This window comes from Phaseolus vulgaris, chromosome 9 (genome assembly GCF_000499845.2).
Source record: "Phaseolus vulgaris cultivar G19833 chromosome 9, P. vulgaris v2.0, whole genome shotgun sequence".
Classification (NCBI taxonomy): Eukaryota; Viridiplantae; Streptophyta; class Magnoliopsida; order Fabales; family Fabaceae; genus Phaseolus; species Phaseolus vulgaris.
In genome coordinates, this window is record NC_023751.2 from 37,742,834 (window position 1) to 37,755,017 (window position 12,184).

Here is a 12,184-nt window from a genome sequence, read left to right on the forward strand (position 1 = left end):
TATTATTTAATTTTTTTTTCAAATTCTTCTCAACTAATTTGAAGTACATATTCTTTTATTTTTTTAATAAGATTTTAGGAAATTTTATTGAATTCCTTTATTAATTAGTTTTAGTTTTTTTTTTCAATTTTAACATTGATCCTTACAAATTATTTAATCTCTTTAACAAAACAACCATCATTCGTAAATTAATTAAATTAATCTAGCTAGTAAGAAGTTGTCAATTTTGTTAAGTATTGTGAAATATTTTTAGAAAAAATTCCCTTAAACTTTTTTTACTACTTATACAATCTCGTATGATTGTTAAGGACATGACAGCATAATCATTATTTCTGTTGAAATTTATAAAAGACGTTTTTTAAGGATAAAAAGTTCTCCTTCCCTACCAAATCATCTACAGTTTTATCATTGCAATTTGTTCAAAAATAAATTATCTCATTTTGAAAATTATATCTACTTTCATTATTCTTTTTCCTAATTTGCTCTTATGACTTCAATCTTAATGAATCTTGAATACGTGTATCTATTAATTGTTCAACTACCACAAATAAAGAAATAGGAAGAAGGAATAAAATCAAAATACAAAGAGTAGTTGACAATACATAAACTATCATAGATAAAAAAAATTATATAAGAAATCAGAAAAAATATATCTTGAAGAAATTATTAATTTATTTACAGAAAATTACCGATTAATTTGTGGTAATCGATAATTTTTAATTATTGATGAATTTTATCGATGATATTAATTTATGCTCAATTACTAAATGATTTTATATAGATATGAAAAATAAAAAAAATATATAATATTTTTGTTTATCCGTCAAAATGTGAATTAAGAGTTATATAATAATATTATTAATTAAATTAATAATGATATTTATGATAATAAAAATAAAAATAATCTTTAAAAAATTATAATAATTATAATAATTTTCTTAATATTAATAATAATTTATAATAAAATTTATAATAAAGTCGTGCCAAATTGGCACGACTTCAAATTGACGTGTCAAAGTCGTGACAATTTGGCACAACTTCTACATATGAAGTCATGGCAAGTTGGCACGACTTGCCTCATTTTTGTATATTTTTTAAACGAATCCCATTTTGGTAATAAAGCAAAAAAAATAATCCCACAATGGTAAAAAAACTCCTAAAATATCCCTTTTAATTTCATTTAATTCTTTACTTATAAAAAATAATATTTTTTTATGACTAAATCCTCAATATATACACAATCATGAAAAGATTTAGTTCTATGATTGTTGTTTTAGACATCCTTCATTTCTTGTTATAAAAACTTTTATTTCCCTTTTTTTTTAAGGAATTGAATTCAAATATGCAAAATCTTTATTGTGAGGTTTGTGAATTGACAAACATGTTATGTTATGTTTTCTCCTACTTAAAATAAAATAAGTTTTCCTACTTAAAATAAAATAAGTTCTAATTGAGTTTATCTAATTCATACTAATGTGTGGGGTCCCTTTAATAATTCAAATATTTCAGGAACTAAATGATTTATTACTTTTTTGATAATTACAAAGGTAACACGACTTTTCTCAAAAAAAATAATATGAGGTTAGTTTTGTTGTTATGCAATTTATATCACTAATTAAAAATCAATTTGGTGTGGATATTAAGAAATTTAAGCATGATAATGCTAAATATTATTTTAATCATAAATTAGAATATTTTTTTTCAAAATGAAGGGATAATTCATGAATCCTCATTTGTTTATACACCCCAACAAAATGGAATTTCTAAATAAAAAAATGGACATCTTTTAGAATAAATTAGAGCACTTCTCTTTCAAAATAATCCTCCAAAATTATCCATGTTCATAAACAGCATAGGGTAAAACTTGATCCAAGAACACTTAAATGTAGGTATGCAAAGGTCAACATGATCGCCGGTTGATGAAGCGGCGTTCTATCAACATGATCGCCGAGCGATGAAACGACGTTCCCCATATGTGTAGTCGGTGGTCGCCGTAGGTATGCAAAGGTCAACATGATCGCCGGTTGTGTGTAGTCAGAGGTTGTTGTAGCTATACAAGGTCAACATGATCGCCGGTCGATCTCCATGTGTGTAGTCGGTGGTCGCCGTAGGTATGAAAATGTCAACATGATCGCCGGTTGATGAAGCGGCGCTCTGTCAACATGATCGCCTATTGATGAAACGGCGTTCTCCATATGTGTAGTCGGTGGTCGCCGTAGGTATGCAAAGGTCAACATGATCGCCGGTTGTGTGTAGTCGGAGGTTGTTGTAGTTATACAAGGTCAACATGTGTAGTCGGTGGTCGCCGATGTTGGTTATTTTTTGTTGGGGATGATTTTCTCACTTTAAGGTTGGTCTACCCCAACCATAAAGGAGAGTTTCGTTTGTGGATGACTTAGGAAGTCCACTTCTGGTTTTGTATATGGGTTGGGATACCCCTGAAGTATCCTCTTTAATTTTATTTATTCATTGCTGATAAAGAAAAAACACTTAAATGTATTTTATTAGAGTAAAAAAGGGTATAAGTGTTTTCATCCTTGTTTCAAAAAAATTGTCTTAAGAGATACCATTTTCAATAAACAAGTTACCATCCTCGTCTTTAGAGGAGGATTTAAGAGAAGATGATGAGCCTCTGAATGATTTTATATTTCCTAAGAATAATACCATTGAAACTGAAATTGTTGAGAGGGAAAGAGTGGTATCTTCCTAGAGCGATTCTATTAGATCACATGATGTTGAATACACCTATAGAGGAAAAAGTTATTCCAGGATCTAAACATGTCCAAGAGTTCAATCGTTTACCACTGTAAAAAGTAAATATATATGAACTTATAAACTTTAATTCCACTAACCATGATAAATTTTCTTGTAACGAGCCAATAGGAGAGAACTTAGATCTTCCAATATAAAAAGAACTAGAGTTGTGACTAAACTTGTTTATCCTTTAACATACTATTTATCATTTGAAAAATTCTCTCCTTCATGTAAAACCTCTCTCAAAAGTCTAAACACTACAATTATAAATTCTTTTTATTTGGGTCATTAATTGATAGGAAATGGAAATAGACCATGGATTCAGAAATGGAGGCATCAAAGAAGAATAATACTTGAAAGTTAGTCACTCTACCACCTAGTAAAAACATGGATGCAAATGAATTTATACAGAAAAATACAAAGCTAATGGAACTATTGAAAGGTACAAGGGTAGACTGGTGGAAAAAATGATTCACTCAAATATATGGAGTGACTACTTGGAGACTTTTGCACCAATTCTAAAAATGAGCATGGTTAGAGTTATTTTTTTCTTAGGAGCAAAACATAAATTTGCAATAATTTGATATAAAAAAATATTAGATAATTAGGTAACATAACATATTGATGATGTATTGATGATAATGTGTGTAATTCATTTAGATCATCATTCAATTTTAAGTGAACATTAAGTTAACCTTTTTTATCAACAAAATAATGTTAACTTTTTTTATCAACAAAATCATTTAAATATAGAAAGAAGTACATAAAATGTTTCAATCCTTTTAAAAAAAAGTCGTCTTTTTATTAACAATAAGAAATAAAATTAAATTAAAAAAAAAGTCGTATATACATGACAACACAAGCTCCTTACTTTTGTCCTCATATTAAACTTATCTTTCAGATATAATGTATGTTCTAATAATTCTTCATAGCTTACACATCATATGAAGCCAACAACACACGTAATATATTTTAATAATAGTGAACATGTTTTTAAACCCCACATTCAATTATTGAGATTACATTTAAAAATAAGAAGTGGTTGATTAAGTTGGTTCTCCTTTGTAATACTCATGTTGTCATGTAGTTCCTTGGTTTATATGCTTCATTTATGCAATTCATTTTGACAGTGATACATCACCTACACTCATATATGAGTCATGCATCCATACTTTGACAACAAGCATTATAGGTCCCAAAACTTCAACCCAAAACTTATGCCTCTTGTTTCAACATATTCCATCTATCTCAATATTAACCCCTTCCATCAAATTTGAAATAGTTTACAGTGAAGTCATATATGAAATACATAGTTGCACAAAGAGTAAGGAGGAGTAGCCTTGGGTTTTTGTATATGGGTTGGGATACCCCTGAAATATCCCTTTTAATTCAATTTATTCATTGCTGATAAAAAAAAATGTTGCACAAAGATCTCCCATTATACACATACACATTTGGCTATTATTAAATTGGCTAGAAAACAAATTAAATTGTTTTTTTTATTTCTTCCCTTTATGCGTCGGTCATGGCCCACACTAGTTTTTTTTTTAAATTTGCGTCAATATCTGATATAATTTTGCGTGGACCTAGCCGACGCATAAGCGAAATTTAAATTATGTGTTGGTTTTATCCAAACATATGCGTCCGTTTTGCGTCCATCTAGATTCTGCGTGTTGCGTCCTTTTCAAGATGCGTTCATCTTTCTGACCCCGCTACTTGCCTTTTGCTTCCATCCGTTTTTAACTTTTGCGTCCGTGGCTCATACAAAATCGATGTTTTCTTGTGTAAATTTAGAAAAAATTTAATTAACTAACTAGAACCATGTTTTAAGCAAAACTAGTGAGATAATCTTTTCAAATCCACCTTGTCATTTCTAAATATGATTGTGTTTCTTAACAATAAGATGCTTTTTATTTCTGATTTAATTTAATTTAATTTCTTAAATGAAATCACACACACTTTCAAACGTGGAATTATCGCGTTGAGGGAAAACCCAGAGTGAATGAGTGAGAGACACAACCTGTTCAGTGGGACCTTCTGCACTTTTCCCTTTACCCTTTTTTCCCCCATACATATCTCCTTTGCTTGCACCCCATTGGTACTCTCAGCTTCTCACCACTAAGACAAAACCAAGTGCAATCATTCCAAGTTTCAAGCAACTGATTAAACACGTAGGAGCTTCATGTACACATAAATAACAGATGAGGAAAGGGATAAGAAAAGAGCATAGGAAGAGAGAAAAATGAGTGTGAAGGTAGCAAAAGATGGGATGGTGGTTGGGAAATACGAGTTGGGAAAAACGATCGGAGAGGGAAGCTTTGCGAAGGTGAAGTTGGCGAGAAACGTGAAGAGCGGGAACAAGGTTGCCATCAAAATCCTGGACCGTAAACATGTCCTCCGCCACAACATGATGGAACAGCTCCAGCGAGAAATATCAACCATGAAACTCATCAATCACCCAAACGTTGCTAAAATATTTGAGGTCACTACCCTACACCATACTCTTATATTATACACTCCTTCGTAAGTATATTACGTGATTGATCTCATATTTTTCTGTATAAGGGTTGGACTATCCTGAAGTGATTCTTATTTATTTATTATTGTTCATTAAAAAAACACTTCTTTGTATATTATCTCTTTTAACATCTAGTTTTTTTCTATTGTTGTTAAAAATGTCTTCCTAGATGATATTATTTTTCTTATAAATCATATTTATTATTTTTTTTTCTTATAACAAAAAAACATCTAGTTTTTCATTAATTAAATTCATTCAAAATTATAAAATTCATTTTTCAATTATGTTTATAGAATAAGTTGGATGATTTAAATAGTAACTGAAATTAAGTAATTTTTTTTCTAAAGAATAACTTGATTTCCTCAATCTTAAAATTTATATCTTATGATTTTGTCAACAAGTGTTTTTTTTCTTTGTGTAAACATTGATTTTTTTTATTGCATCCAAAAAAAACTATTTATCTTAAAATAAATTTTTAGTAAGCTTAATCCAACAAAAATTGATTTTGATTATAATAAATTAATTATATATGCTCAATTATTAAAATGATTTAGTTTTGTAACTCTCTCAAACTCATCCTATTTTTTTTTCTAAAGTAATATAAAAATTATCTGTGTACTCCACACCTCAAATTTATTATACACTTAACTAGAAAAAAATAGAAAAAATATAAAAATAATAAATAGGTGTGTTGAGAGAACATTTCTTTAACAAACTATTTTTAGTATATTTTTTATTAATTAAAATTTATTAAAAGCTATGAAACCACGAAAGAGATTTATGAAATAAAATGTAAAATTTACGAGATTATTAGTTTTGTAATAAATTTTAATCAATTTTTTTTTCTTAAAAGAACGTGTTTCTAGTGTTTCTGATAAATAATATAATATAAAAAGTACTCGTAAAGTACTTAAAAAAATACTAAATATGGTGACTCCAAAGAGCATGTGCATGAATACAAAAAGAACAAAAAGCGTCACACTATCCAATGAAACTTACTCTACACGTGATACTGTCGAAATAGCTAAAAGTTTCAAACAGTTTCTGTAATTTCAAAGTTAGATGGAATCATCACTACATACAACCATGCTGACACAACAAGTTCATGTGAAAATTGATGATTTTTGTAAATCGGATTCTAAATTGTTGAACTCACTATGAACTTCCACAACTGATCTGGTTTAGTTGATAAACTGTTCAACGTTAATTAATACAAATCATTCCATGGTCCTGAGGGAACTTTAGTCTCTTTAGAAAGCAACTTGTAACCACACACCACTCTCTTTTTTTTCTTTAATTAACGTTTTTGGCTCTTCTGAAAACTCTTTCTATGAAACTGATTTTCAACTAGAGTTTTATCACGCTTCTCATGTAAAAATGTGTGCTTCTAAACATAGATAGATAGGCATATATATTGTAATTAGCTAGATTACATGAGTTGCAAATGGTGGATATAATGTAACTAATGTTTTCTCATTCTTTGAATCCACTGCATCACTTTATTCAGTCAATATATGTCCTTTATTAAAGGATAGGTGATGGCTAGCAAAACAAAGATTTACATTGTTCTGGAGTTACTTGATGGGGGAGAGCTATTTGACAAAATAGTAAGTCTTATTTACTCTATTTTTTTAGATACCTATGTTGGTCTTTTTTTTATTATTTGGTGTTATCATTTCTCACATTCATGTACTTTAATGTGTTTGGTGTTTTTGAAAATTTCTGAATTGTTTTGTTAAGTGATATTTAACAACATCGGAATAAACATATTTTTAAAAGAAAAATGAATTTCGAAATTTGATTCAACTGAAAGTCTGTTCTTGGGTTACTTCGAAAATTCCTTCAGTTTATTTCTCCTTTTTAGATTGGTGTCTTGATCATTTGTTTTGCATATTTTTGATTAAAAACAAGTGATTTATTCTAGATTGAAAAAATGTTTCTTTCTACTGTTACGAGGGATTATTGTTTTTGTTTGGATAATTGTGGACTAGATGTTCCATATGTATAATTATGTATAAGTATAGTAACACTTCGAAAATAGTTTTTATTTATTTATTTTTTATTAGCAATAAAAAAATATTTCTGGATTTGATACATATAATTCTTGGAATGCTTCTTTGATTTCTAGGCTGCAAAGGGGAGACTTAAAGAAGATGAAGCTAGAACTTATTTCCAACAACTTATTAATGCTGTTGACTACTGCCATAGTAGAGGCGTGTATCACAGAGATCTGAAGGTCTTTCAACTCCTTAATCTTCTCTCTCAAGCACCGTTACTTTTAAATATAGATTGATATAGGATTCATCAGGATTTTAATTATTTTATGGTCATCTTCATTGTATTTTGCAGCCTGAGAATCTTCTTCTGGACTCGAACAGTGTTCTTAAAGTTTCAGATTTTGGATTGAGTACGTACTCGCAGAAAGTAAGATAATTTCTTCCATACTAAGTTGATGCACGTTTCATGTTATTTGTCCTTTTACTTAGACACTATCCAAAGTTACAAAAAAAAATCTTTAATCTTAATAGCATCTCAGGTCTCACTAGAATTCTTGACAATCCATAAATGGTGCTGTGATTGTTTCTCTTAGAATTTACATACCTCGCATGATTCGTGTGCAGATCATAAATAGTTACAAGGCTTATATCAGTCAAGTTTTCAGGTTTTGATTGTTTTGTAGAAGAAATAGCTTGGTGCTTTGAAAATATCTGATTTTACTTTTCACTTCAGCTATTTAGTTTAGATTCACTTGCATGTGACCTTTGGCCTCACTTTCCTCAAATTCTTATATAATGCAGGACGATGAACTGCTCCACACTGCATGTGGAACCCCACATTATGTTGCTCCTGAGGTATCTACTTTAGGACTTAACTCTTGACATGGTGAATGACATTGTAAACTACATTGGTCTTAAGTCCCTCAAACTTGCAGTAAATGGTATATGTTATGTGCCATTTGTATCAGGTGATTCATAATAGAGGCTATGCTGGTTCAACATCTGACATCTGGTCTTGTGGAGTCATTCTCTTTGTACTTATGGCTGGGTTCTTGCCCTTTGATGGCCCAACTCATATGGCTCTGTTCAGGAAAGTGAGTGATTTGAGATTTTTATTACCTATGACATGAGAATGTATCATTATTTATACAAGTCCAAATCTATAAACACTATTATATTTGGGAAAACATTACTTCAGAACTTCAAAAACTTCAAAAAGAGACCAGTTTACAATTGTAATTTGATCTATACAATTTTAAAATTGTTCAATTTCAATCAGTTTGTAATTTGGTGAATGGTTTTCAACATATGAATACTCTGATATTTCAGATTATCAAGGCAGAATTCTCTTGTCCATCATGGTTTCCACCACAGGCAAAGGCACTGCTGAAACGCATTCTAGACCCAAACCCTCGAACGGTTAGCTTTGAATGTTTGTTTCATTTCCTATTGGGCCATTTCTATTGTATTTTTATGATTCTGTTTGTAGCCAATTGCTTCCTGTAATGTACCCTTCAAGTTCTTTTGTTTGCTTTTTTGCAGAGGATAAAAATTCCTGAGCTCTTAAAAGACGAGTGGTTCAAGAAAGGATACAAACCAACATGTTTCAGTGAGGAAGAGGACCTAAGTTTAGATGATGTAGCCGTCGCTTTCAACGAGTCTAATGTACTCATTTTTAGCCAACGTTTGTAGTCAACTTCTTCTTTCATCCATGTGGAAATTCTGCTGCTTATTCATTCACTTTGGTTTGTAGAAAAATCTAGGGACAGAAAAGAAAGTGAAACCCGTCCACATTAATGCTTTTGAGTTCATTTCTAGATCACAAAGTTTCAATCTTGACAACTTGCTCGAGATGCAAACGGTATGTCAGAATGCTTTGTTCTTTGGTCATGTTGACGTTTTTATGCATCTCTTAGCTTTTTTTAATGTTGTTTTAAAATCACCAGCTGTCAGTTTCCATGAAATTTAACTAACCACCTGTGATAATTTGTGGACTACGATGTCGGTCAATTCTTTCTCCCTTCGAATGAACTCCTTGCACTCTTTCCGCCTCTTTACTCCTCGTCTCCGTGTACTCCAGACTTTGATGGTACCTACAAAAGGCATTCCGATGTTCAAGTGAGATTTCGGTATTCGGCACTCGACGTATTTAGTAATAAATGATGACGTACCTGATTCTTGAAATTTTTGTCTATTTATATGATTATCATGGATCATTTGTTATTGGATCAGATTAAGGATATGGACCGTGATTAAGAATGTATTATCTAGTATTTAGTTGTTGATTAGTCTTGCTAATCTTCTTAGGGTACTCTCACGTTGTTCGGCGACCGCATTCCATCCGGTCGTCCTAACCGGTACAGGATAAATTTGTGTTCTATTTCTTAATCAGATCTAAATTCAAGGTAGTAGTTTGTTCATTGCATGAAGAGGACGATAAAATGTTATTCCTTCTGGTTGATGCTTGTTGTTTCTTCTGATTTTTGTGTCTCGACCCTGTAGGATGAAGTGCAGCAAGAAACCTGTTTTACTTCACAGTGCCCTGCAAATGAAATTATGTGCAAAATCGAGGAAGCAGCCAAGCCACTGGGGTTTATTGTACAAAAGAAAAATTATAAGGTAACAGTGATTCTCTTCAATTTTACTATGCATTTCACATTGGTCTGTATTGTCTATTTCCTAAGAGCTGTTACTTTGTAGTGCTGTAGAGTATTGTTACTTATATTTAAATACTGCAGATGAAGCTGCAAGGTGACCACAATGGGAGGAAGGGTCACCTTTCAGTGGCTACTGAGGTACTGAAACATTTATTTAGGAAAAAGCTTTTTTTGTTTCTGTTTGTTGCTTGTGGTCATATGACAAATTTTCTGTCCCTTTTTCTTGTCTCTGATTAAAGGAGGGCAGGTCAGAACAAAAATTTGTCTCTCCCTCTTAAATGCCAATAACTTCTTTCATTCTGATGAGTTATTAACATTCAATTAGGAGATAAGATAAAAGATCTGAATCCGTAGTCACAAGACCACAAATTGGTTATGAATGATTCCAGTTTTCTTTACCTAAATCATCTCATTTCACAGAAATTGATCAATTCTGGTCTGACATGACTTTTAGTCTGGCTTTAAAGTGACAGTAATTTATATGACAACGGGAGATCTAAAGGCAGTACACTTTTTTACAATAATTATTTGATTCCAACTCTGGATCAACTTTTGCCTAACCGTAGCATATTGACTCTAAAGTATCTAATAATATTTTGAACATAAATTGAAGTAATTTTGTTCGAAATTTCACGATTAGAGATAATAACATTTCATAATTTATAAGTGGGTGTAGATCTTATCTTATAAGCTGATTTTATTAGGTTGAGTTAACTTTAAAGTTCACTAAGTTTAAAGTTCACTTCTTAATATAGTATCAAAGTCATTTAGAACCTATACAAACCTTAAAAGCCGATTGATTTTATAAGGTTGAATTAGTTTATAGCTCATTTTTTAATATGGTATTAGAAATATTTAAAGTCTATCTATCGATCACCATAATGTATAATCTTACGTATTTGTTGGAGAAATTTCACGTCGATCAGAGATTGAAATATTTAATAATATATAAGTAAGTGCAAACCTCATCTTATAAGATTGAATTAAGCTTAACGTCCAGTGGTTCAACCTTTTAATCACAATGTGTGAGAAGAACATATGATAATAGATTTTCGTTGGCCTTCTTTCCAAGGTTCTCTGACCCGAATTGATTGTGTTTGTCCTCAGGTTTTCGAAGTGGCTCCCTCAGTGCACATGGTGGAGCTGAGAAAGACAGGGGGTGATACACTAGAGTTTCATAAGGCATGTGAAAGTTCCTACTAAGTACTACATTCCTTTGCTTTTCAAGTAAAATATGATGACACCCTCTTTGGTTTATATATGCAGTTCTTCAAAATCTTCTCGTCAGGGTTGCAAGACATTGTGTGGCATACTGAAGGAAAAAAATGAAGCTTTAAGGTATTTAATGTAACATTTCTTTAATAGGGTCACTTCTTCAATGATTTGTTTCATTAATTCATAACTCGGTTGTGTTCTGTTTCTAGTGCCATTATCATCCTGCAGTTCATGGAACACTAGTGCTTTGCAAAATCCTTGGAAGTGTCTGGTTGAGAAAAGCAGAGTCTATATGGTTAAATGATGTTGTTTCTTCATCTTAGAGTAGAATGTAAATAGGGAGAAATTAGTAGAAGTAGGATTATCTTAGAGTGTGTATAATACTTGCACTTAGATTTGGGTTATCTGTGTTTATTAAAACTACTGCACATAATTCTAACCATAAAAGTATGCAATACTCTTCTTCACATTTTTTACAATATTTTCTATAATTTGTTAAGGATCTTAATTACTGAAACTCATTGAAATGTGTAATTTTAATAAATAAATAAATTGTGTCAAGTTGATTCATTTATTTTGTTTATTATTTATTATTAGAGTGACGAAATTAAGTGACTAATTAAATTTTCAACTCTTAAAAAAAATACTATATATTCCTATTTTTTTATATAAATCATTTTCACTTTCACATCTATATTGTCAATAACTCAAGAAGATCACTAATGAAATTGGAATTCTTACAAAGAAAATTTGGACTTAATATTGACGGAAAGCTTACACAAATGACAAATAGACTACGTAAAATTGTGATTATCGAATATCTTGTGTTGATAAAATTATTCATGATTTTCTTTACGTTGAGTTTTTGATATTAGATAATACTAATGTCGGCTAAACTTATATTGAGATAAATATTAAATTGAATAGATTTGTAATTTTTAAATTTGAGACAAAGACACTAAATTAAATAAATAGATATATTATATTTGTCTCAATAACCATAATATTTTCATTAATTTTTAAGAAGTCAAAATAAAATAATA

General features: G+C 30.5%; 1 protein-coding gene across 9 annotated transcripts; it reads left to right on the forward strand.

The window, feature by feature from the left end:
• The first annotated feature begins 4,592 nt into the window (after positions 1-4,592).
• On the forward strand, positions 4,593-11,620 carry LOC137820207 (CBL-interacting serine/threonine-protein kinase 9-like). 9 transcript variants are annotated; one of them, XR_011082578.1, is made up of 16 exons: positions 4,755-5,236; positions 6,808-6,879; positions 7,401-7,508; positions 7,622-7,696; positions 8,071-8,124; positions 8,238-8,363; positions 8,599-8,688; positions 8,812-8,934; positions 9,023-9,130; positions 9,350-9,387; positions 9,577-9,674; positions 9,772-9,888; positions 10,008-10,064; positions 11,034-11,108; positions 11,193-11,264; positions 11,351-11,620. XR_011082578.1 is itself a non-coding variant. In XM_068624141.1 (14 exons), exons 1-13 carry the CDS (start codon positions 4,997-4,999, stop codon positions 11,253-11,255), a joined length of 1,308 nt encoding a protein of 435 aa, XP_068480242.1. In that variant the 5' UTR covers positions 4,593-4,996; the 3' UTR covers positions 11,256-11,264; positions 11,351-11,620. The 9 variants fall into 9 exon arrangements, 4 of the variants coding, with proteins under 4 accessions (XP_068480242.1, XP_068480244.1, XP_068480243.1 ...); XR_011082577.1 differs by having other exon boundaries at positions 9,023-9,387; positions 9,577-9,626; XR_011082575.1 differs by lacking the exon at positions 9,577-9,674.
• The last annotated feature ends 564 nt before the right edge of the window (positions 11,621-12,184 follow it).

Bases quoted from the DNA above. Each gene is read 5' to 3' on its own strand.
- LOC137820207 (XM_068624141.1), top strand. From the start codon at position 4,997: ATGAGTGTGAAGGTAGCAAAAGATGGGATGGTGGTTGGGAAATACGAG. The intron at 9,889-10,007 runs GTAACAGTGATT...TAAATACTGCAG, and splicing joins TACAAAAGAAAAATTATAAG to ATGAAGCTGCAAGGTGACCA. The intron at 10,065-11,033 runs GTACTGAAACAT...GTTTGTCCTCAG, and splicing joins ACCTTTCAGTGGCTACTGAG to GTTTTCGAAGTGGCTCCCTC.